Raw genomic sequence first — 25,567 nt, forward strand, 5'->3', positions numbered from 1 at the left:
AAACAAACAAATAAATTAACTATATACACAAATGATTCGATGAGGATATTGTTGCGAGAATTTAAAACAATCGTGTATACGTGGCTAAAATTCATAATTCAGTAATAAAGAAGTATTGTAACTAAGTTATGGTTTATTCATCTTTGTGTCGAAAGACTTTGGAAATTATCCCTATCCTCTTATAATAACTGCAATTTATTTTCATGGTATAATTGTTGCTATATGCGGTTGTTTGTTGTAGGTTCTGGTTTTTTATAGGCTCGAAACCAGAACACGTATTTCAAAGTAATCAATAATAAAACCGACGCAGCGGCAACTACGATTGGCTTTTTGGGATCTGCGGGCTGGTCTTGTTCTTGTTGCATGGTTGAGTAGCTATGGGCGTGTAGCAGATGTAATGCTGTGATCCGAGGAAGCTTTGGTTGTCACAATGGATTGACATTTGAAGGACTTGCAGTCGAAGCCGTGGTTGATGCAGTTGCAACAGGTATTATGCTGAATTTTATGAATCCTCCCTTTTGACGTTTCTGCACAATCTTGCCAATGACATTGGGTTCTTTGATGGTTGCCTCAATTGACTTGACAATGCGCTCTGCGTTGCCATCGTCGGCACCACTTGAGTTGCCTTGTATCAGGATACGCACCTCGTGTTGCTTGTTCAGCCACTTGATGATGTTCTTCAGTCTGGAAGCGAGATCATGTTCGGTTATCCTCGCGCCGATTGTTAAGGATTTCTCAGCCTTCTTGCCCTTTTCGGCAGATGACTTTGCAGCGCCTTTAGCATCTCGGTCATCTGCTAACATTTCGGCAGCAGTTACCAAGCTGTTATGATTAAATAGATTAGTTTAACTATCGTTTTTAAGCTTATTCATACTCAACCGAAATATGGCTCGTCCAGTCTTGGCATCGGTCTGATTGAGACGCAGCAAATGCAAATCTCGCCGCTTGGCGAGCTTCTGGGCTTCATCCAAGGTGGTGACACTCATGGTCTGGTTCTGTGCTATCAGCGTGATTTTTTGCTGCGACTTGTTTGGTTTTTGCCCATCGTGCTTTGTACTTGCCGCTTGTGTAAGATAACGGCTAAATGCCAAATGATGTGACTCTTGTTGCTGCTGGATTTGGCTGGACACTGTTGGTATTCTAGGGTATCTCGGTGCATGCAATGCCGTTGCATATTGCGAGATTAATTTGTGAATTAGAAATAATCGCGGTTGTTGCATTATAATTATTTGTCTTTGTTGCTCTGTCTATTGCTTTGCAGTATTATTGTTCAATGCGCGACAGAGTTGTCATTTAGTTGAAATATGTCTTCAACGCTTTCGATGCAATTTTATTCAAATAGATACACATTCAATAGCATACTAGCATAATCGATTCACTGAACTTTATTTGATTGAGAATATTAATTTAAACATTAATAATAATTTGGATAACTATTGACAATTGTGGCACAGCTGATGTGCATATATCGATAACACTACTGGGCGATATTCTCGCATTGTTTTTAAATCGTTGATAACAGCGGCAACTCTTTTGTAGCATGGCTATTGGGATTAATCTATCGATAAACAATACTGGCCGATAATTTCGAAATGTTTTTGAATCTTTATTTATTTAGTATTTAATAGTTATTTAGTATTTTAATAGTACAATATCTTCAATAAACCTATTTTATGTGCTTTACATTTGTTTGAGACAACAATTGAGACGCTGCCTATAATATAATATTTGCACTCAATCTCGTTTTCTGTTACTATAATTGTTAAGAAGCCTAGGATCAGTGTAGATGCGTTCTTCTCTCCAGAACTCGTTATCAGCTCGTTGCGCGGATAAAATATTTTTGCATTCTTGTGACTCTGCAGCTTGCAATTGGAGCTGTTTGTATTGAGGACGACGACACTCTTCGCATTTCTCCAATTTGTTGAACTTGTTAACATTTCTATCACATACATCTACTGGGAACAACATGCATTCATCATTGCAGAAATTATAAAACCAGAAGTTGCCCAGAATTGTTTCATTGTGACAGTTTGGCGTCGTCCTTATCATTTGGAAGCAGCTCCTCTCCATATATTCATCGATATCCGGTTTGTTGTCCTCAGCATCATCATAACTTCTTCTAAAGTTATTGTTATTACGTCTTAGCCATGGATCGTGTACATTATTATTTGGTTGCATATATGGATTTTGATCATCCACATCTCTGTTGGTGCTGCGAAGACGCGAATTCTGGGTAGAGAAACGATTCCCGGGATCACGGAAATTATTAGTGTCGGAATCACGGAAATTATTACCGCCGGAGTCACGGAAGTTATTACTTCCGAGATCACGGAAGTTATTACTGCTGGAATCACGGAAGTCATTACTACCGGGTCTCCGTTGAAATGGAGCACGCTCAACGTCCAGTAATCGTGGTATGTCTTCATAACTATTCGCAGGAGCTTTACGAGACTGTTGATTGTAAGACGACTGCTGTGGTCTAAAGAATTGCTTGGACATTGTTGGAGTATGGCTGATCTGTTCTTGGCCCCATTGATTGGTGCCCTTTAGATTGCCCACTTCGAAGTTGCGATAATCATCCGGCTGTAAGCGTTGATTCAGTGATCCGTCATATTGGGAATTGGGATCAGCGTCTTCTCCGGATAAGTTGCCCGAGCAAGTGCCACCCGAGCAACTTCGCGTTTCTTGCAGAAGTAGGCTATATACATTTTGACACTTTTCCTCAGCTCCGGGAGTAATATATTGACGGTATCGTGATTGAAAACCGTCGCCACAAGTTACACTACATGAACCCCAAGCGCTCCAACCAGATAATTGGCACTCAGCCTGTCGTTGATAAGGGGGAATCTTTTGTCCGCCAAGCTGAAACTCCTCAAACTCGTCTGCATTGTTAACCGACTCTGCCACACCACAGGCTTCGCCCTCACACTCGCGTTCTTCGTAGAGTGGCACATTGCAGTTGTAAACTCTGGAGAGCTCGGGTTGCTTGTACACACGTCGCTTATATTGCATGCCACCACCACATTTCGTAGAACACTCGGTCCAAGCTGACCAGGGATGCGTCTGACATTCGCGTGGCACATCTTCATCGTTGTTGGCTATAAAGATAATGAGGATAATATGCTTGCAGTCGACGCTTGACTCACTCACATTCTTCATCCAGGCAACGCCGTTCGTAGATTCGTTGGCGTCGTATGGTTAACACGGCCATTGGCTTCATTGGTATCCCTTCCTTATCGTAGAATGGCGAACGATCATCTGGGGGGAAGTCCGAGCTCATTCGCCTGATGACATCAGGTGGAACTTGAGGCTGATCGGGTGACTAATGAAAACAGTCAGAGGATATTTATATATGCAGTTGAGCCGAGAAAATAATTACCGTATAAGTGGGACCTGCATCGGTGCCCACATCCCATGGATACAAATTGATCACTTTCGAGTCCAACCAGGTGCAATTCCGTAGACACAGCTCCAGTCCGCTAACGCCCACAATCCAATCGGGCGACGGCTCAATTTTGGATGCAAACGATACCATGTGACGCATTGGATCAACACGCACCGAAGCCATCGATTTACTGTTCAGATTGGGATACCCTAGACCACGTGCCTTAATAATTGTGCGTATCTTATTCTCCTGGAAAGAAATATAAACCAAAATGAGTATAACAAGTTAGGGCGGGTCAAAATCGAAATTTACGAGGAATTTAAAGAAAATTTTACGTTTGATATGTGCGCCCATAATTATTTCTTAGCTCAAGCTGTAAAACCTGAACAAGGTATTTTTCCTTAAAAGACTTAAGCATTTGTCTTTGGAGCTGGGGACAGAAATGGTTTTTAGCCAGATTTTATAGTTACATGGTAAATTTTTCTAGAATTCCTAGTGACTTCCGATTATGGTGAAATAATTTTCTGTAAACTTCGTACGCGATAATTGACGCTAAACTCTCGATCAAGCAGCTTTGCGGTGCAGTGCTCCGCATATTGCTTTAAGCCTTCGCTGGCTAGGGCACCGGATTCCCAAAAGCGATAATCGGAGCTATGCGCAGCACCGACGAGCTCACAGAACCGTGTCTCCCATTTTCTTTCTGGAAAGTTCTTTGGATGTAAATTTCGTTGCCAGACTCCCTCGAAAGTAAGCTGTTAAGTGGTGGAAGTTGATTAGATAAGCCAATACAAGCTCAGAGAAATTGCGGCTCACCTCATAACGCGCCTCGTCGCAGGCACAACAAGGAGCGTTTAAACTGGGTGCAGTTGGCTGGCTTTCAACATCGTCCACGATCTCCTCGCAAATTCGTCGTGTTAAGCCGCCATCGTCCATGTGCCAAACATCGCGATGCTGCAGTACTGTGGCACGTATTAATATGCAGCCACTGCCAGGCTCACTTGGGGCTGTCCAAGTGAGATGCATATGTGTCTTGGGATTGGTGTTTGTGTTTTCCACCATGTTAATGCAGTTGGGACTGAAACGTGTCTCGATCTTATCGCTTAGTTCGAATCTACCCAGATCGGCCATGTAGCTAAAATCTCCATTCTCGTTTTCCAAAGCCAGAATGAAACTGATGTAGCGATGACCGTTGAATGCATTTAGAGAAACTGTTTGAATAAAGAATCGACGAATAATCAAATTGCGTAAACCACAACTAGCATAAAACACGTTCTATGACGGTCTTATCGACGAAAGCCGACCTTGAAAACATCGCATGAATCTTTCTGAAATTCGCAATGTCCTGATAAGACCATCTTAACCGTCAGTTCATTTGTTTACAAAACAAAACAATCAACGAAATTGCGAAATCTATTCGTTTTTGGTTTTGTTTCTATTGTGAGTTTATAGTTAGACCTCGCCATTCATCGTACATTAGACATTGAAGTTCAAGCGCAAGGCCAATGAACTCACGCGCTCACCGTTGTACTCCTGACCGAGAATATACGTTTCCGGATTGCCAGTAATGCTTATCACATAGTTCTCATCGACTGGCGACTTGGGCGTGGCCGTATTTGCCGGACGTCGGGTACAGATCAAAGCGCTGCCATTCGACACCACCGCGAATAGTATTAACAAGCGCCACATTATTGAAATATCTCATTCGAAACTTATTGGATGGTAATTTGTGTTGCTTCAGCTACTTTTTTTTTATAGTACTTGACGACTCGAGCGTCAGTTGGGAACTGAGCAAAGCTGTGCCCGACTGTGTTGATTTCGCGAAAATTAATTTGGGAGACTGAAACTGATAAGCGGAAAGCCGGAGCAAGCTGAGCTGAGCAGCCGGCGAGAGAATCTTATTTTTCTGACCCACTGATACAAATACGCTTGGAACCTTATCACCGCTTATTTCAGAAGCTGAAGAATGAATAAGCTATGCTCGTGGAATACAATATAGAAATTTACAGCGACGCCTATTTGAGGGTTGAACATAGGAATTAAGAAATGGGCGGAGCAAAATAGAGAGGTTTTTAATTGTGAGATAGTTCTAGCTTATTTTGAAGTTGCTTAGAAGCGAAAGACAAACGGACAATGTCTAGACAATGTGACGTTTTAATAAAATAATTGTATTTTAGTTTATATTTAAACCAAGCACTAAAGTAAAGTAAACCAAGTAAAAAAAGTTACAGTCGAGTGTGCTATATAAATACCAAATTGTCAGCCAAAGCAACTAAGACCCTATTGCAGTTGGTGTTTCCAATACAAAAGTATTTCTTAAATAACATCTACAATTTTTATCTAATCACAACTTGAGTTTGTGAATTTTCTTGATATTTCGACGTTTTAAGATCCAAATGCTTATTCTTGTTGAAGTGTGCAATATGCGATTGATTTTTATTAATACAATAGGTGTATTTTTATTTTCATAGGTGTTTAGTTGAATGCAAGATATACGATAGACAGAAAACATGGAACTAGTAAAAATTTATTTATTTATTTTGTTTTGCTTAGCTGCCATAGTATCCATGTCTTGTATTGCCATATTTAATATTTGTCTGAGACATCGACTGTCCGAATCCACCACCATAATCTCTTCCGCTGGACTGTATATCGCCAGTAACGTCATCCTTCACTGTGCGGGCCCAGTTTATTAGGGGCTTCAGACAGGTGCCTTCGCAAGCCAACAAGGAACGAAACCGATTAAGATTCTCATCGCAGTTGTCCGTGGTAAAGATCTTGCACTCGTGAGTATCGTGATCATAAAACCAGTAGTTTCGTACAATAACAGGAGTCAGGCAGGGTATGATCGAGGCAAAGGGTTTCTCGAAGCAATAGTCATACACTGGCTTAAAATCCTCGCTGACATCCGACTGTCGATTCTGATAACGTGCATTGTTCGTGGAATCATATGGCTTGGGTCTCATATCTTGATCATTCTCTCTTTGGTATGTATTGCCTCTGTTAAAGTTACCTCTGAAATCGTTACGTTGTCCCGGATAATTCCTTGGTAGGTTTTCCGTTACCGGCTCTTTCGCATAACTGTTGAAGCGATCAGACTCGAGCGGCCGACGAGGATTAGAATTATAACCTCCCTGATTTGCACTTTGAAGATTGACTTTGTTACGATCGAAGCGGTTGCTGTTCCAACTTTGGCCACGTTGATTTTCACTTTGAAAATTGTGTCTATTACGCTCAAAATTGTTGCTGTTCCAGCCTTGGCGGCGCTGGTTCTCAGATTGAAAGTTATCTTTGCTTGTGTCGAAGTTCAAAGCTCTGCCATTCGACACCACCGCGAATAGTATTAACAAGCGCCACATTATTGAAATATCTCATTCGAAACTTATTGGATGGTAATTTGTGTTGCTTCAGCTACTTTGTTTTATAGTACTTGATGACTCGAGCGCCAGTTGGGAACTGAGCAAAGCTATGCCAAACTGTGTGGATTTCGGGAAAATTAATTTGGGAGACAGAAACTGACATGCGCAAAGCCGGAGCAAGCTGAGGTGAGCAGACGGTACATAAGAGAAGCTTATTGATACTGATACAAATACGCATGGAACGATACCTTATCACCGCTTGTTTCAGAAGCTGAAACAACATGAACAAGCTATGCTCGTGGAATGCAATATAGAAATTTACAGTGACGCCTATTTGAGATTGAATCTAGGAATTAAGAAATGGGCGGAAGAAAATAGAGAGGTTTTTAAAAAAAACATCAGACTACATCTGAGTGTGCTCGATTGTGAGATTCTTCTTGCTTATTTTGAAGTTGCTTAGAAGCGAAAGACAAACGGACAATGTCTAGACATTGTCTAGACAATGTGACGTTTTAATAAAATAATAGTATTTTAGTTTATATTTAAATTTATATTAAACCAAGTAAAAAAGTTACAGTCGAGTGTGCTATATAAATACCAAATTGTCAGCCAAAGCAACTAAGACCCTATTGCAGTTGCCGTTTTCCAATACAAAAGTATTTCTTAAATAACATCTACAATTTTTATCTAATCGCAACTTGAGTTTGTGAATTTTCTTGATATTTCGACGTTTTCAGATCCAAATGCTTATTCTTGTTGAAGTGTACAATTTGCGATTGATTTTTATTAATACAATAGGTGTATTTTTATTTACATAAGTGTCTGTTTGAATGAATTGAACCATGTAACCAGTAAACATTTATTTATTCATTTTGCTTTGCTCAGCTGCCATAGTGTCCACGTCTTGTATTGCCATATTTCTTGTTTGTCTGAGACATCGACTGTCCGAATCCACCAATATAATCTCTTCCGCTGGACTGTAGTTCGCCAGTCCTCCAGTCATCCTCCACTGTGCGGGCCCAGTTTATTTGGGGCTTCAGACAGGTGCCTTCGCAAGCCAACAAGGAACGAAACCGATTAAGATTCTCATCGCAGTTGTCCGTGGTAAAGAGCTTGCACTCGTGAGTATCGTGATCATAAAACCAGAAGTTTCGCACAATAACTGGACTGGCCAGGCAGGGTATGGTCGAGGCAATGGGTTTCTCGTAGCAATAGTCCTGCATTAGTTTAAAATCCTTGCTGACATCCGACTGTCGATTCTGATAACGTGCATTGTTCGTGGAATCATATGGCTTGGTGGTCATATCTTGATCATTCTCTCTTTGGTATGTATTGCCTCTGTTAAAGTTACCTCGGAAATCGTTACGTTGTCCCGGATAATTCCTTGGTAGGTTTTCCGTTACCGGCTCTTTCTCATAACTGTTGAAGCGATCAGACTCGAGCGGCCGACGAGGATTAGAATTATAACCTCCCTGATTTGCACTTTGAAGATTGACTTTGTTACTATTGAAGCGGTTGCTGTTCCAACTTTGGTCACGTTGATTTTCACTTTGAAAATTATCTCTGTTACGCTCAAAATTGTTGCTGTTCCAAGTTTGGCCTAGTTGATTTTCACTTTGGAAATTATCAGTGTTACGATCGAAATTGTTGCTGTTCCAAGTTAGGCAACGTTGATTTTCATTTTGGAAATTATCTATGCTACGATCGAAATTGTTGCTGTTCCAGCTTTGACGGCGCTGGTTCTCAGATTGAAAGTTATCCTTGTTTTTATCGAAGTTCAAAGCTCTGCCATTCGACACCACCGCGAATAGTATTAAAAAGCGCCACATTATTGAAATATCACATTCGAAACTTATTGGATGGTAATTTGTGTTGCTTCAGCTACTTTGTTTTATAGTACTTGATGACTCGAGAGCCAGTTGGGAACTGAGCAAAGCTGTGCCCAACTGTGTTGATTTCGCGAAAATTAATTTGGGAGACTGAAACTGATAAGCGGAAAGCCGGAGCAAGCTGAGCTGAGCAGCCGGCGGGAGAAGCTTTTTTTCTGACCCACTGATACAAATACGCTTCAAACGATTCATTATCACCGTCCGTTTCAGGAGCTGAAACATGTACAAGATATGCTCGTGAAATGCAATATAGACATTTACAGCGACGCCTATTTGAGGGTTGAACCTAGGAATTAAGAAATGGGCGGAGCAAAACAGAGAGGTTTTTATACCCGCTACCTATAGGGTCATAGTTGCCAACTCTTAGTGGTCTTTTATAGCAGTGAAGGCCAACAAAAATAGCTAGATTTCATCAAAAAAAGTAAATTAAAATAGCCGTAGATTTTTAATAATAAAATCTTATATTTTCCCACATTAATTGTTGATTGTTTTATGATACTTCTTCGTTAAGCAAAATGCTTAAAATGTGCCCAATTTCTACCCCCTCGGAACTCAAATACGTCCCATTGTACCAATTGCATTTTTATACCCGCTACCTATATGGTAGAAGGGTATTATAACTTTGTGCCGGCAGGAAATGTATGTTGCAGGTAGAAGGAGGCGTCGCCGAGACGATCTAGCCATGTCCGTCTGTCCGTCTGTCCGTGTGAAACACTGGATCTTAGAGACTATAAGAGATAGAGCTATAATTTTTTTTCGACAGCATTTGTTATGTTTGCACGCAAATCAAGTTTGTTTCAAGTTTTTGCCATGCCCACTTCCGCCCCCGTAAATCAAAATCATCGAATGAAAAGCGTAATTTTAAAGCTAGAGTTACGTTTTTGGTATACAATAATAACTATAGTAGTTATCATTCCTGAAAATTTGGTTGCGATCAGATAAAAATTGTCGTAGTTATTAAAGAAATACTTTTGTATGGGCAAAATCGCCCACTTACAAGGGGTCTTAGTTGCTTTGGCTGACAATCTGGTATATTGTCCCGTCTATGGTATATTTTGAATGTGGTACTATATCGATATAACAAATACACCGTTTGGTATTTTTTTAGTATATTTGTATTTTAGTATATTTAAAAAAAACGCAATATTTTGCTTTTATTCAAAATGGGTAGCGGGTATCTCACAGTCGAGTGTGCTCGACTGTTTCTTTCTTACTTGTTTTTATTAATACAATAGGTGTATTTTTATTTTCATAGGTGTCTAATTGAATGTAAGCTATACAATAGACAGAGAATCATGGAACCAATAAACATTTATTTCTTAATTTTGCTTTGCTCAGCTGCCATAGTGTCCACGTCTTGTATTGCCATATTTAATGTTTGTCTGAGACATCGACTGTCCGAATCCACCAATATAATCTCTTCCGCTGGACTGTAGTTCGCCAGTAACGTCATCCTCCACGGTGCGGGCCCAGTTCATTTGGGGCTTCAGACAGGTGCCTTCGCAAGCCAACAAGGTACGAAACCGATTAAGATTCTCATCGCAGTTGTCCGTGGTAAAGATCTTGCACTCGTGAGTATCGTGATCATAAAACCAAAAGTTACCCACAATAACAGGAGTGGTCAGGCAGGGTATGGTCGAGGCAAAGGGTTTCTCGTAGCAATAGTCCTGCACTATTTTAAAATCCCTGCTGACATCCGACTGTCGATTCTGATAACGTGCATTGTTCGTGGAATCATATGGCTTGGTGGTCATATCTTGATCATTCTCTCTTTGGTATGTATTGCCTCTGTTAAAGTTACCTCTGAAATCGTTACGTTGTCCCTGATAATTCCTTGGTAGGTTTTCCGTTACCGGCTCTTTCGCATAACTGTTGAAGCGATCAGACTCGAGCGGCCGACGAGGATTAGAATTATAACCTCCCTGATTTGCACTTTGAAGATTGACTTTGTTACTATCGAAGCGGTTGCTGTTCCAACTTTGGTCACGTTGATTTTCACTTTGAAAATTATCTCTGTTACGCTCAAAATTGTTGCTGTTCCAAGTTTGGCCTAGTTGATTTTCACTTTGGAAATTATCAGTGTTACGATCGAAATTATTGCTGTTCCAAGTTTGGCCACGTTGACTTTCACTTTGAAAATTATCTATGTTACGATCGAAATTGTTGCTGTTCCAGCTTTGGCGGCGCTGGTTCTCAGATTGAAAGTTATCGTTGTTTGTGTCAAAGTTGTTGGAGTTCCAGCTTTGACCCTCGTCATTTCTGTTAGTCGCGAATCTGTTGTTATTGTTGGATGAGCTCCAAGCTGGAGAATTTGCATTGTCTTCGGGTTCTTGCATACCATCTAGTTCTCCGTTGTCAGGTATTATGCCGCCACAATCGGTGCCCGTGCATAGCATGGACTCTTCTAAGGGCATTCTCAAGGCTGCCTGACACTGCGCCCTTGCCTGGGGATTGAAGTAGTCACGTGTGCGAGTTGAAAACCCACGACCACAGACCTTTGAACACGGTGACCAATCGCTCCACTTAGTTAATTCACACTCGGCCCCCGATTCCCGTCCGTCGGGATTATAATTATTTGGGTCGCCGTTATCCATCTCCTCTTCCGCGCCGCATTGAGTGCCTTGACATTGACGACTCTCATCTAAATGCCTGTCGCAATTGTAACTGGCTGCTAGCGATGGGTTTTTGAAGCTGCGAAAGCGTTGCGAATAACCAGGGCCACAACGTGTACTGCAGTTACTCCAGTCGTTCCAAGGATGTGTGGCGCACTCCAATGGTCCTTCTTGAGGTACTAAAAAAGCAAGCTGAGCTGCTGTCTGATCTGAACTGACAATAGGTCTCTTATTAACTTACCATCCTCACATTCCCGTATGTACAGCTTCTTTCTAGTGACGTACAGCGTGGCCAGAGGTTTCATAGGTGTTCCGGATTCATCGAAGAACGGTGAGCGATGGTCGCTGGGATACGAGGATGTAATGCGACGGATTACATCGGGTGGCACCTGGGGCTGATCGGGTGACTGGTTGCGTAGATAATTCGTTCGTTTACTCGACGAATAATGGGTTATTAAAGGACAGTCTCACCATGTATGAAGGTCCTGAATCTGTACCAATGTCCCAGGGATATAAATTTAATACTTTACGCTCCAGCCAGGTACAGTTGCTTAAACAGAGCTCCAAGCCAGCTACTCCAAGAATCCAGTCTGGCGAGGGATCTACTTTGGCGGCCAAGGATATCTGATGATGCTGGGGATCCACTCGGGCATTCGCCAAAGTTGTGCCATACACATTCTCACGGTTTACAATTCCAGGAGCCTTGATAATAGTGCGCACCTCGCCATTCTACAGAATTCGTTATGGTCATAAAGTAAACATATATTTTATTTATAATAAACTTTTTTATGGATTGATTTGCAAAATAATAATCCAACGTGAATACCTGAGTGTTATCTCTGATCTCCTGCTCTAAGGATCGTGTGGAGCCATGCTCTGCCATTTCCTGCACTCCAATGGAAGCCCTTCCCCCATAAGCCCAGTATCGATAGCTGCTGCTGTGCGAGGCACCAATTACGTCGCCAATGCGGGTGCGTCCCTTCTCTGAAGGAAAGTCTTTGGCATGTGTATTCCTCCCCCACTTACTCTCCAGAACAATCTGTTGTTTAATCAGTAAAGAGAGAGGGTTCAAAATGTCGTGGAATAAAGCTAAAAGTGATGACACACCTCGTACTTAGCCTCATCGCAGGCACAGCAATTTTGCAGGGCAGGCGTAAGATTATTCAACTCATCAATCTCTTCTGGACAGATACGTTTTGTGAGGAAACCATCATCTATGAACCACACATCACGATGCTGCACAATACCAGCCTTAATAAACACACAGCCGCTGTTGGGATTCTTGGGCGCCACCCATGAAACATCGATGCGTGTCTTGGCATTTGTGTTTGTGCTCTCGATCATATTCTCGCAGCCAGAACTAAACTTTGTCTCTGCACCGTTGAACAACTCAAAGTGTCCAGTCATATCGTGGGAATTGTAGCCAACGGATTGATCCTCTGCCTCAATGACCAGCGTGAAGCTGATGAACTTCATATTTATGGGACACGAGAGCGACACGTTGTATTGATGATCGGGTATATAGGCCTCTGGATTGCCATCGATCAGTATCTTAAAGTTATCGTCGACTGCCGAACGTTGACCACTGGCTCCTTGAGGAATGCGAGAGCAACCACCTCGCACATCCTGAATATATATGGCAAAGATGATAAATAATGCCAGTACTTGGCACATTTTTTCAAGACGCACAACTATTTTTGGGTACTAGACGCTTTCACAGCTCACAGAGCACTGATGAAATTGGGTAAAGCGTTTCTAGTAATTGACAAAACGACTCAATTATTTCCCAGACCCATTTTAATTGAGTTGAGTCGCCACTTTCAATGTTTCAAGCAACGCTCTTCAATAAGTCTTGGTCCAACACATGTAGCACACATTCATATATGACAGAGAGCTGGCGTCAATTAATTTATTTTCCTAAGGTTCTTTCAACTCTGTAGACCCGTGAAGGTGGAGGGGCATTGAATCTGAATGCTCTGAATTCTGAATGCAGACTTTTATATGGGTCAATGATATTCCGCAGTCAAATATATTCAAATGAAGGGATATTGTTTGTTTTTTTCTCTCATTTCAAGAGGAAGTGCGTGAATCTATAAACTATTTTATTTTTACAACCTATTTCAACAAATATATGAATACGTCGGGACTGACTGACCAATCTATTAACGAACACCCTCAGCCAAGTTTAAATGGAATGAACTAGAAGACTGTATTTTATTCTCACAACGTTGATGTGAGAAGTCAAGTGGGCTTCGAAACTAGAAGAAAATCCTTGTAGTAAATCGAGTAACCTATACACAAATCAATGAACAACCTTTGCCAAGTGTAACCCACAGATGACTAAGTCAACTGTTGCTTTTATTTAAACGAGTGTCAAGCTCCACAGGGAACTCCTTTTTAATCCGTTGAATTTCCAATAAAAATTTCAATTCATCATCAACACTTACTTCCAAAATCATAAATACCGCAAGATTATAATCCTCAATGATGGGATATCCTTATCTTCACTCACCTGCTGCTCCTTGTTTTTTGGTGTTGTTTGATGTACCAAAATTTGAGTAACATCAAAATTTTCATTCAGTTCGTGCTCTATATTCATTATTTACTGTATAACTTTTGAAATAAAGTAAAAGATAGTGCATTTAATAATAAAATTGTATAACTGTAAATCTGACCTTTTCACTCGTTATGTTACTAATCACATCAATCAAAAGTTTTGATTCAAAACTAAACTCTTGACCGAACCATCTTTTTCTTTTATTATTAATGAGGAAGTCGAATATACTTCCTTTAGACCATCAAGAATAAATTCCAACTTAAATATAGAAATATTCCTCTGGGATCTTATCACTCATCGGAAGGTTAAATGGTAAGAGAAGAAGGCTAAACCTGGTTCCCAGAAAATTATGGAGAAAACTCAATACCATGAATAAATTATAATATTAACCTAATAGCGAAGAAGGGAAATATTTCAACCACAGGTTACGTTTTGCAATACCATTTTTGTTTATTGAAACAATTTGATTATATATTTATAATTGTATTGCCTTGATATACATCGATGATTACTCCTTGGGTCACCATTTGTCGGTGTCGTCATTGTTTTCCAGCTGGCAAGGCATCATAAGACACTTCTCGATGCGCACTCGATCCTTGCACTTGTAGCTGAGATCCGTGTTTAGCAGCGTGCGAGTTCGTTGACGCACCGAGTTATCGCCACAGCTGGCGGTGCACGGCGTCCATGCGGACCACTCGGAGTAGCGACACTCGTCACGTGCCTCGAGCGGTTGCAGCTTGGCTGGCACATGTCGCCGTTCGCCGTAGGAGCCGCTCACCGAGTACATGTCATCGCAACGCTGATAGCACCGATCCCAACGCACCAGATGCTTCGGACACGGTTTGCCCCCGTATTTGGGAGTGCGCAGCACCCGTCGTGTCTTCAGCTGAAGTCCATCGCCACAGGTGGCATTGCAGCTGTGCACAATCCACTCGGAGACGAGACAGTCCACACGCTGTGGTTGCTCCGAGCTGAGGCGTTCGTACTGCAGTTCCTGCTTGTGCCGGGGCAGACGGCAAGTTTCATCGCACTCCTCCTTGGACTTGAACTTGTTCTGGTTGCGATCGCAACGATCCGACCAGTAAATGGCGCACTGATCGCTCACATGATCGTAGTACCAATAGTTGGCCACATCACTGTCCCGACAGTGGCTATCCACGAGTGACTCGTAACAGAAGTGGGGCACAATTGTGTCGCAGTTGGGGTTGGTGCAGTTGACCTCTTCGATTAGCTTGATGTGGCGACAGGGATCAGTGCCATCATCGTTGGGATCCTTCACGCCATAAACCTCATTGTTGTTCCACACCTTGCGCAAGCGTTGCCGCTTCCCAGCCCCTCCACATGGTCCCAGACAAGGCGAGAAATCCGACCACGGAGAGACACCACAAACGGGCGGTATGTAATCCTCGCTGTGCTGACTGTAGCTTTTAAAGTTGCGAAACAGCGAACGCTTCTCAGCGGAGCCGGACTGTTCATCACCGCCGTCGGGTTGCGCCTCCTCTGGCTCAGCCTCGGCGTCACCTTCGTTGGTAATCTCGCCACCACATTCACTGGCCTCACACACCTTTGTCTCCTGGAGTCGCACCTTGCTCGCTTTCTGGCACTTCTTCTTTGCCCGTCGATTGAGATAGTGGCGAGTACGAATCATCTCTCCAGTGCCACAGGTGACGGTGCACGAAGACCACTCGCTAAATTCCGACAGACCGCACTCGGGATCACCGCCTTGGAATTCCGCTTCGGGCTGTGTTCCTTCCGGCACCTCCTCATTGTAAGCTGTACATTTGCGTCCATTACAATTCTTCTCCTCTCGAAGCGCGTTATTGCATCTTTGGCGCTGGAGAATTGGGGGAAATATAACAAGACAATAATTAAGACATGTAAGAAACAGTGTGCTCGATATCCGCTACACACTTTCAGTAAAAACCACACCAAAAATTGACCAAAACTGTATTTAGTATTTCGATGTATACCATAGAGTAAAAAATATATTAAATTCTCAATAAAGGCAAGTACGACCCGAGCTATAGCTGTCTAGGCTTTCTTAAAATTTGGCTGCTCCCTTTAAAATTGCCGGACCGGACGTGGGCATGCAAAAACAAGTAAGAAAGCTACAGTCGAGTGTACTCGACTGTGAGATACCCGCTACCCATTTTGAATAAAATAAATATATTTTGTAGTATTTTTCTCAAAATATACAGATTATATTGCAAAAATACTAAAAATATACCGAATGGTATATTTGATATATCTATATAGTGCCGCATTCAAAATATACCATAGATGGCACAATATACCAGATTGTTAGCCAAAGCAACTAAGACGCCTAGTAAGTAGGCGTTTTTGCCCATACAAAAGTATTTCTTTAATAACTTCGACAATTTTTATCTGATCGCAACCAAATTTTCAGGAATCATAACTATATAGTATATAGTATATTATTGTATATACCAAAATTCGAAACTTTAGCTTTAAAATTACGCTTTTTATTCGATTTTTGTGATTTGCGGGGGCGGAAGTGGGCGTGGCCAAAATTTGAAACAAACTTGATCTGCGTGCAAACATAACAAATGCTGTCGAAAAATTATAGCTCTATCTCTTATAGTCTCTGAGATCTAGGTGTTCATACGGACAGACGGACAGACACACAGACAGACAGACGGACATGGCTAGATCGTCTCGGCTGTTGACACTGATCAAGAATATATATGTATACTTTATGGGGTCGGAGATGCCTCCTTCTACCTGATACATACATTTCCTGCCGGCACAAAGTTATAATACCCTTCTACCCTATGGGCGGGTATAAAAAAAAACTGTAACAATAATAATTGTTTTTGGTTTTAATTTTCTCTCTATCTTTTATAGTCCCTGAGATCTTCATAGGTGTTCATATGGACAGCCGAATATGCCTATATCGTCTGGGTTATTGACGCTTATCACGAATATATACACTTTACGTCGTCCGAGATGCTTCCTTCAGTCTATTGCATAAATTTCCTGTTCGCAGAAAGTTACAATAAAATTCTATTACTTTTTTCTCATTACCATTGCTTGCGTAGGATTCTTGAACTCGCGTGTTCTATATTGTTTGCCTGGTCCACACTTGGAGCTGCACTCATCCCAACGACTCCATGCTGTAGTGGCGCACTCCGAAGGCAGTTGTTCAGCTGAAGAAATAAGATTTGGTAAATATAGATGTAGATCGATTACCTTACAACTTACAATCGGCTGTATCGCAGTTCTTCTCATACAGACGACGCCTGTTGATGTGCAATGTTGCCAGGGGCTTCATTTCTGCGCCATTCTGATCATAGAAGGGCGAACGTGGATCATTGGGAAAATTTGACTTGATGCGTCGAACGACGTCTGGTGGCACTTGAGGCTGGTCGGCCGACTACAATTAAGATGAGAGAGTTTTGTTTTTAAATTCGAAAGAATAAAGAAAGAATGCAAGAAATATATTCGCTAAGTTTTTTATGTGAAGATAAAAAATGTAACCCTATTAGAATTTCTGATTTGACTAAGTTAATTCTTTTCAAATGCCAACTTTTCGGCTTTTATTCACTGCACTCACTTAATCGTGAGTTCCTTTCTAGCTAATGGTTATTATTAAGACTAGTAAATCTTAAACATACTTGTTTGAAATTATTGTCACTAAGCAATTTATTAAATTGCGGTGCTATGTCTAAAACAAATTTAACTTCCAAACAAAAATATGAAGTATTGTCTCTAAGATAAGGACGATTCTTGTAGTCTGCAATATCTTCAAGATATTTGATTGTCCTTATATAGTAGTCTATTGAAGCAAATTTCTAGCTACTTGAGCTCCGCTTACCATGTAGGATGGACCACTATCAGTGCCTGCATCCCAAGGATACAGATTGTGCACCTTATTCTCCACCCAAGAGCAGTTAGGCAGACACAGTTCAAGTCCAGAGACGCCCACAATCCAATCGGGAGAGGGATCCACCATGGATACCAAAGAGATAAGATGATGATTCGAGTCGACGCGAAATACTGCAAATGTTTTGCCTGTCACATTTGGAAAGGCAATGCCACGCGCCTTAATGATGGTTCTTATGTGCTCGCTTTGATCCTTCAGCTCACTCTCCAGGGTGCGTGTGGAGCCATGCTCGGCCACCTCGCGTAATCCCTCGCTGGCCAGTTCACCATACTGCCAGAAGCGATAGTCGATGGTGTGAGAGGCGCCGATGATGTCGCTGAAGCGTGTGCGCCAGCTGTTGGCCGGGAAATCCTTGGGATGCGTGTGACGTGACCACTTGCCCTCAAAGGTGAGCTGAAACGAATGGCCATAGCTCAAGAGTCAGTTATTAAGGCTAGAATTCAACTTCTACCTCGTATTTGGCCTCATCGCAGGCACAACATGGATCCACAATGCTGGGCTGTGTGTTGATATCGTCGACCTCCTCCTCGCACATCCGCTTGGTGAGCAAACCATCGTCCATGAACCACACGTCGCGATGCTGCATCACTGTGGCACGCAGCAGCACACATCCCTGTCCAGGCATCGATGGTGCTACCCAAACGACTTCCGCATGCGTCTTTAGATTCGTGTTCGTGTTCTCGACGACATTGGGACAACGCGGGCTGAATCGCGTCTCGGACAAATCGACAATCTCAAAGGTACCCATTCCATTCGAATCGTCCTCGGCATCCTCATTCTCTAGCTCCACCGCCAGCATGAAGCTCACAAACGACAAACCCGAATACGCGTTTAACGATACTGTTCAGTATAAATGGAGACAAAATCATTATTATCCACACACAATGGGATATCTCATTGGACTCACCATTGTATTTCTGACCGGGCACATAACTCTGTGCGTTGTTTGCAATGTTTAATGCAAAATTATCATCAACCGGAGACTTGGCTGCAGTGGCGCCAAGTGGCACACGATTGCAGCCTTCGACAACAAATAAATTGCATGCGAATGCCAGCAAAGTGATGAGGTATCCATTCATTATGCTGCTGGAGTATCGCCCTCGATCTCCTTTTTAGATGCTCTCTCTATTCCTCAACTCTTTGATTTGTGAGCTGAAATTTAAATCTCAATTATTAGCTTTATATTCTACTCTTAGCATCTAGTTTTATAGGTGAATTAAATAATAATAATTTTGCAATTATGTTGATCTGTCAATAATCCTCTTTTCCTCATGGTTTTTTTTATCATTCTGTTACTATATAAGTAACCGTGAAGAAGTAATGCAATCCGATCAAAAACGACCAAAATATAACATAAGATTCGTCTAAATGTTTCCAGAGCTCATTTTAAATTTCACTATTTCACAATTCCGGAAACCATTTTGTTTTTTCCATTTCACGGCTCGTGCACTCGCTTAATTGCTTTCAATATGATTGGTGGTTGTATCGAATGTCAATGACAAACTCTGATACATACATGTGCATTAGATAGTAACCATCAATGTTGTTAAATTGCAATTGATCTTGACATTGTCGGTCCTTCGGAATTATTATTAGCAAATAGAACACATTCTTCCATATATTTGATCAGTTGATTCGGTGATTCATCATTTATTATTATTATTTCACTTAAATATACACTTTCTATTTCGCTCCACAAGCCATTGCCATCCGGAATCAAAGACTGATCCCAGTAGTCGCTTTTTACATACATTTGTATATAGGGACTATAATATGCTACGTCACTGATTAAATTCAATTGAAAATGAGCAGAGCGTCATTTGGAATATGTGCTAAACAAGCTCGTTGTGAGTGATTACTCAACTATCAGATGCCCAGTACTAAGTTCTATATATGCTACTGTAGTTAATATTTAATATACCCTCTTTGCTTACTTTATTTCAAGAGAGGGTAAAAACGAAAGCGATTGCAATAGAAAACATCATTAAAATCACTTTTAGGGTTTCGCTTTGCGCTGCGACCCTAGCAGAACTTGCAATCCTAATGTAATCTTACGTATACGTAATATAATAATCAACACTTTTGCAAAATTGTACAAAGTTTTCAGTTAATTCCTAGACTTACATGAACTATTTAATATTTTTAAATTGCTTGCTTTTACTTGCACTTATTCGAAAGCACTCAAATATTATTTTTATTCACTCAACGCATTCACAACCGTCTCGCCAAACGTTCGAATCGCAACTGAAATGCAAAATGCACGATTGCTGCGATAATCGGCATCGGGACAGTTGAATGGTTGTGTGTAGGGTGGAGAAGAGTGAATGGGGATGGGAAATGGAAATGGGGATGAGAGAAGCAACGATGTTATGTCTTTGTGCTCTGTGCTTTAGTCTGTTCGCTTATGCATCCCGATTCGTAATTGTTTCTGTTTTGACTCTTTGCTTTTCTGTTGTCATACGTATATTCTAAACAATCTCATGAGGTTCTCAGGGCATATAAAGTGGGGTGTATGTACAGTGGTTCGGAAAATCGGTTGACAGCACACTTTTATCATAATGGTTCTAAGCGTGCAATTCTATACCATGCTGGTTGCTTTCAGGAATATTTTCGCACGGCAATGTATAAAATAAATAAATAAATACATATTGAAACAAGACCCTTAACTTATAAATCTTATATTGATAAACTGAAAGATAGTTTGCAAGGGTTTAAGTAAATGTTGTATGAGAATCATTTGGATGGGAATTTATCAAATTATTTACGAACGTTATTTTTACCCGCAAGCGTAAAGTATGGAAAAAAAATACTATAAGAGATGCAGCTATAAGTTTTTTCGTAGCACTTACAATAGTTATTTTGAAGCTTCCGATTTGATCATAGGCGAAGGTATGATTTTAGAAGTTTTTTTAGAAATAAATTTATATGGCAATGAACGATTGCTGCAGCTGGATCTTAGCTGCTTTGGTTTTCAATATGGTATTTTTACTGTATATGTACATATATGTACATATATACTAAACATAGTCTTCGCAATATTTTAGTATTTAGTATTAGTATTATGAAGGGCATGACGCACAAACCTGTAATAAATACTCTTCTAGCGGGTATACACATACATATGTATTGTTTTAAAAAAAAAATGTAAGGTTTTTAAAAACTTTTAAAAATTTATAATATTAGGCTACATCCTTTTTATACCCGCTTTTGGATCGCTGAGACTATAAGAAATAGAGCTATAATTTTATTTCGACAACATTTGTTATGTTTTCACGCAGATCACTTACGGTCCCACAAATTGACAAAACTCGAATATCAAGCGTAATTTTAAAGCTAGAGTCGGTATGAACAATAATAATTAGAGACTTGGTGACTCCTGAAAATTTGGTTGTGATCAGATAAAAATTGTCGAAGTTATTGAATAACTTCTTTGTATGGGAAAAAACGCTTTTTTTCTAGGAGTCCTAGTTGCTTTGGCTGGCAATCTGGTATATTTTACACTCTATAGTATATTTTGAATGCAATACCATACCTATAATGCAAATATTCTATATTTTTGTGGTATAATATTCTCACAGTTGAGCATACTCGACTGTAGCTTTCTTACTTATTTTTTAATTATGCTGATCAAGAATATAACTTTTTCGACCTGTCACACAAATTGTAAGAAATTTACGAATAATTTGTAGTAAACCTAACTTAGCATTTTCCTCTTTTTATGATTCGAACTAATCAAACAATTCCGAATATTTGTACAAAGAAGGCTTTAGTGCTACACAAATGTGACATTCATATTTCAATAATTTTCATACATTTTTTCATTCAACATCAAACAGTACACTGGTGCGTCTTTTATTTCGAAATTATAGATTTTTTTAAAAATATACCTAGATCTTTGCACTCGAATATTCATTTGGAACAAAACGACACCAATCTATAGACACTGCCAACATGCAAAATTCGAAGCCTGATTCATCGGCTCCAACTGCAGTAAGTATCTTTTATTCTCCCTGCTGTTTAGCAGTTTAAATGAATTCATTAGCAGATAAAAGCCCCTCTGCGTTCGCCTTCTAAAATTTCGTTGCTTTCAAAGCAAAATGTGGCTGTCAGAAGCCCAAGAGACTCATCGTCATTAGGGAGAGGTGCGATTGATTGCACATCAAGCACTAGTGTGTGTTCCCGTCGAACCGATCTTCACTCTGAAGACTCGACTGCCAAGCTAAAGAATAAGTTTACTCAGCCTCGGACGAATAAGATAACTGAGTTGCGTCTCAAACGATTGCAAAATGCAATGAATAATGGTAGGTCGATAATATATTATTTGATTTGTCCTAACTATTGGTTTGCATCTAGATGGTCAACCTCCTGTAGCCTCGCCAAGAGCTAAAAAGGAGACGATCCCAATTACACCAGCTCCAGCAACTCTTCCAGACCCTGAGGTCGGTGACAGTCCAACACCAAAGTCTCCATTACCAACAAATGCGGCACCGAGCACCCCAGCATCCTCTCCACCAACTCCTCAACTGGAGTCCATGGTAAATAAACTTGCTGACCTGCAATCGGAATTTCTGCAGCAGGTCAAGAACCTTAAGGAAGAAAGCCAGCCCATTTCGTTCAAGTTTGTCACGATGGTTAGAAACGAACAATGCCAATTGGTTTTCAATAAAGATGATCTTCTGTCTTTACCCAAAAATATACGTGAGCTTTAATGAGAGATTACGTTACCTTGTGCTTTTAGCCTCAAATTCGTTTTCACAAATAGCTGCTGAATCGGTGGGCGATTTAAAGTCGTTTTGTCGAAAATCCTTTGAAGACATCACGCAGTCGATGTTTGAGGATCTTCATATGACTGGAAGTCTAGCGAATCTTGAGCAATTGCGAAACAAGATACAGAAGAATTCGGTAAGTGTGAGAACACCCAACTAGCATTATTTCAATGCAATGTATTATGTTTAAAAGTAGCAAAGTAAAGTGGAGTTGATCAATGCAGAGCTGAGCAAATTATGTTGTGCTAAAGATATGGCGGATACATCGTCAATCTTGCAATCAAATGAGAATGATATCTTCAAGATAGAAAAATTGAAGGTCATTGTATCTAAGTTGGAGTCTGATTTAGGAGATGTCCGTAGAAATCGGGATGAATTAAAAAAGTCTTTGGATGTTATACAAAAAAAGAACCAGGATTTAGCCATCGAATTGGCTGATCAAAACTTCAAGGGAGTTGAGCAAAGTGTAGAAATCGAGGATTTGCGCAAAGAGATGAAACAATTGATGAACACGTATGTCAACTAAATTTAAGTAATCTAAATATACAAGTAAATATTAATTTTACCAACAGGAACAATATCATGCAGCAGCGATTGAAAGACAATGAAACAACTTTAGAACAGTCGAAGGAAATGAATTCAAACCAAATTGCTGATCTGAAAAATCAGTTAGATAATGCACTTACAGCTAAGACATCTTTAGATCAGTCAAATGAGCTGACTTGCAGACAAATTGCTGAACTGAAAAAGCAATGGGATAATGCACTGGCAGCCAAGCAAATGGTTGAAACGCGCTTGGAGGAGTTGACCAAGAACCTTGCTGACAAAGATCAGAAACTATCTGCGATGCAGATGCAGCTGGTTGAGCTTGAACAGTATAAAGATTGGCAGAGTGTTCAAAGTGATCAGTCTTCAAATCGCGAAGCGGATTTGGCGCAAATAAAGTAAGTCCAAACTAAAGTCATAATTAGAAATATCTTTATTTTATTCGTCAGCGAGCTGAAGACCAAGTTGGACGCCGCTCAGCATCAATTGTCAACCCAGACAAAAGCTGAGCACACTCTGAGGGCACAACTAACTCAGAAACAGAAGCAGCTGGGTGATATGGAACTGAAGGTGACGCAGCTAGAGGAATCAGTTGTACACCATCGAAAGATGAATGACGTGCGTCGCGAGCGAATCGTGCACCTGGATCAAGAGATTAAGCAACGTGAGAAGGAACATATTCGTAAACTCGACGAGATAATGGCTCAGTCCAATGAGAAGAGCACGATCATAGCTCAGGTAATTTATCGATTAGTTACTTCTCAGTATCTTATTATTTCTCTTGCATTCACTTGCAATAGATTAACAATGAGTTGAGCGCAACAAACGAACAGTTCCAGAATCTGTGCTCCACCCTGGGCACCAAGCAGATGAAGCTGCACCGGCAGGAGCATGTCATCAAGTTGCTGGAGGAGAGCAACGAGCGCAGTGTGCGGCTTCATACCAAGCTGGGCGAGAAGAATGCTCTTCTCAAGGATGAACTTGAACACCTCAGACGTACTGTGTAAGTTTGTGATTCTTGATAGATAGTGAAAACAATCAGATAAACGGTAATAAGTTCGCTAGATTGCCGCAACAAAAATAGTATTAATAAATTGGGAAATTATTCAGATTGTATAATACAAGATTCTTCAATTCTGTCTCCTCTCAGAAATAACCTAATGTTAGGCAGTGATGCCACCGATGCGGACGCTAAAAACAAATAATAGTATCCATGTTAATATTCAAAATTTAAAACATTTCATGGTAAGTTGTTGGCAATTAGCGAATCTATTACCTTTTCTGATATATATTTAAATTGTATTATTTTCCGATTTGCAGAAGTCTTTATGTCAAAATTCTGATTGGAAACAATGGAAACAACATTTTTGAGCCGATTTCACCTCAAGAACACAGAGAATAATATCAACTGCAATACAAACTGTACTTATACGAATAAAATCAATTACCACGTACAATATTTAAATTCACTAACGGAATCTCTTCTCTAAGTTACATAAAGTTTTACATGCGCACATATATTTAGATCTGAATTGAACAATTGCTTATGCTCAAATTATTAACTTTGTGCATCGATAAACACATAACATATATATTATAGATTGGCTCTTATGCTGCGAACTTATTGGGCGGCAATTTAAAAAGCCAAAGTCAACGCGCACTGCTTTGAGTTTCAATGATTTTGCGAGCATTTAATTGAAATGAAATGATTTCGATTTTGAGCGCAGGGTCGAACACTCAAATCTAGTTCCATCTAGCTAATAACCATAGCAGCATAGTATTATTCAGAAGCATTGACAACCCTGCTGAGCAAGCATGATGCGCACTCACTTCTCTTCGCAGCATTACGAAGATTTCATCATGGATTATCAGTTATGATTCGGTTTAGTCGCACTGCGTAGCTCGTGAAACGCGGTTGCAGCACAGGCGTGGATCAAAAGTTTCATTTTGCAGAGTTAAATAAGTTAATAAAAGTGATACTTAAGGTATTAAACTGTTCCACAACTGCATTTGGTTTGTATTAATTAAACAAGTAGTTCATTATTTTGGACAACTGCAATGGCAAAAATACATCTTTTCAGGGTATAACGAAATATGTCTAAGTGAATACAATCATATATTTATAATAATTAAATTTTATTTAAAATTTCTTGAAAAATACTGAAAAGTGAACGTCTATAATTAAGAAATAATATTCAGCAACTTCTAAGGTACTTTCTTTTCATAAGTTTGTGTCAAATAATACTTAAATGGTGTGCATAAATGAAAATTACTTACATATGTATTATAGATTTTCGAAAAGCTTTTCCATATTAATTGGTAAAGAAGTAGAGAAAAATCTATTAGGAAGGTGAAATTATTACAATTATCTTAGCCTTTGTATTAAATTACAAAATTGACAACAAATTAAATTTTGACGCATTTGTTGCTACAAATTTCAATAATTAAATTTATACTGACGTGAGACATTTAAAAAGAACATTTAAGAACTTCATTCATAAAATCATAAATTAGGCATTCGAAATTGCCATTTCATGCACTATTGGTACATT

General features: G+C 40.2%; 5 protein-coding genes across 10 annotated transcripts; 1 reads left to right on the forward strand and 4 right to left on the reverse strand.

The window, feature by feature from the left end:
• Positions 1-211: 211 nt before the first annotated feature.
• LOC133841089 (translation initiation factor IF-3, mitochondrial) lies at positions 212-1,455 on the reverse strand. Its single transcript, XM_062273365.1, has 2 exons — positions 880-1,455; positions 212-822 (listed from the first exon to the last, which is right to left on the reverse strand). Exons 1-2 carry the CDS (start codon positions 1,218-1,220, stop codon positions 426-428), a joined length of 738 nt encoding a protein of 245 aa, XP_062129349.1. The 5' UTR covers positions 1,221-1,455; the 3' UTR covers positions 212-425.
• A 184-nt stretch (positions 1,456-1,639) lies between these two features.
• LOC133843501 (spondin-1) lies at positions 1,640-5,173 on the reverse strand. The gene is made up of 6 exons (XM_062277099.1): positions 4,906-5,173; positions 4,199-4,593; positions 3,925-4,137; positions 3,380-3,634; positions 3,151-3,322; positions 1,640-3,098 (listed from the first exon to the last, which is right to left on the reverse strand). The coding sequence occupies exons 1-6, from the start codon at positions 5,069-5,071 to the stop codon at positions 1,735-1,737; spliced, it is 2,565 nt and encodes an 854-aa protein (XP_062133083.1). The 5' UTR covers positions 5,072-5,173; the 3' UTR covers positions 1,640-1,734.
• A 2,444-nt stretch (positions 5,174-7,617) lies between these two features.
• On the reverse strand, positions 7,618-12,976 carry LOC133841255 (uncharacterized). The gene is made up of 6 exons (XM_062273618.1): positions 12,350-12,976; positions 12,069-12,281; positions 11,714-11,971; positions 11,484-11,649; positions 9,966-11,421; positions 7,618-8,616 (listed from the first exon to the last, which is right to left on the reverse strand). Exons 1-6 carry the CDS (start codon positions 12,914-12,916, stop codon positions 7,623-7,625), a joined length of 3,654 nt encoding a protein of 1,217 aa, XP_062129602.1. The 5' UTR covers positions 12,917-12,976; the 3' UTR covers positions 7,618-7,622.
• A 1,248-nt stretch (positions 12,977-14,224) lies between these two features.
• Positions 14,225-19,959, reverse strand: LOC133842658 (spondin-1). The gene is made up of 7 exons (XM_062275854.1): positions 19,828-19,959; positions 18,611-18,855; positions 18,155-18,543; positions 17,635-18,096; positions 17,022-17,193; positions 16,845-16,966; positions 14,225-15,633 (listed from the first exon to the last, which is right to left on the reverse strand). Exons 2-7 carry the CDS (start codon positions 18,780-18,782, stop codon positions 14,320-14,322), a joined length of 2,631 nt encoding a protein of 876 aa, XP_062131838.1. The 5' UTR covers positions 18,783-18,855; positions 19,828-19,959; the 3' UTR covers positions 14,225-14,319.
• A 1,501-nt stretch (positions 19,960-21,460) lies between these two features.
• LOC133842912 (ELKS/Rab6-interacting/CAST family member 1) lies at positions 21,461-24,484 on the forward strand. Of its 6 annotated transcripts, none has more exons than XM_062276207.1 (10): positions 21,461-21,693; positions 21,749-22,004; positions 22,057-22,401; positions 22,442-22,605; positions 22,666-22,982; positions 23,042-23,413; positions 23,465-23,753; positions 23,816-24,018; positions 24,073-24,260; positions 24,336-24,484. In XM_062276207.1, exons 1-9 carry the CDS (start codon positions 21,655-21,657, stop codon positions 24,218-24,220), a joined length of 2,133 nt encoding a protein of 710 aa, XP_062132191.1. In that variant the 5' UTR covers positions 21,461-21,654; the 3' UTR covers positions 24,221-24,260; positions 24,336-24,484. The 6 variants fall into 6 exon arrangements, with proteins under 6 accessions (XP_062132191.1, XP_062132193.1, XP_062132195.1 ...); XM_062276210.1 differs by having other exon boundaries at positions 21,464-21,693; positions 24,166-24,260; XM_062276208.1 differs by having other exon boundaries at positions 21,464-21,693; positions 22,466-22,605.
• The last annotated feature ends 1,083 nt before the right edge of the window (positions 24,485-25,567 follow it).

This window comes from Drosophila sulfurigaster, chromosome 3, assembly GCF_023558435.1.
Source record: "Drosophila sulfurigaster albostrigata strain 15112-1811.04 chromosome 3, ASM2355843v2, whole genome shotgun sequence".
NCBI classification, from domain to species: Eukaryota; Metazoa; Arthropoda; class Insecta; order Diptera; family Drosophilidae; genus Drosophila; species Drosophila sulfurigaster.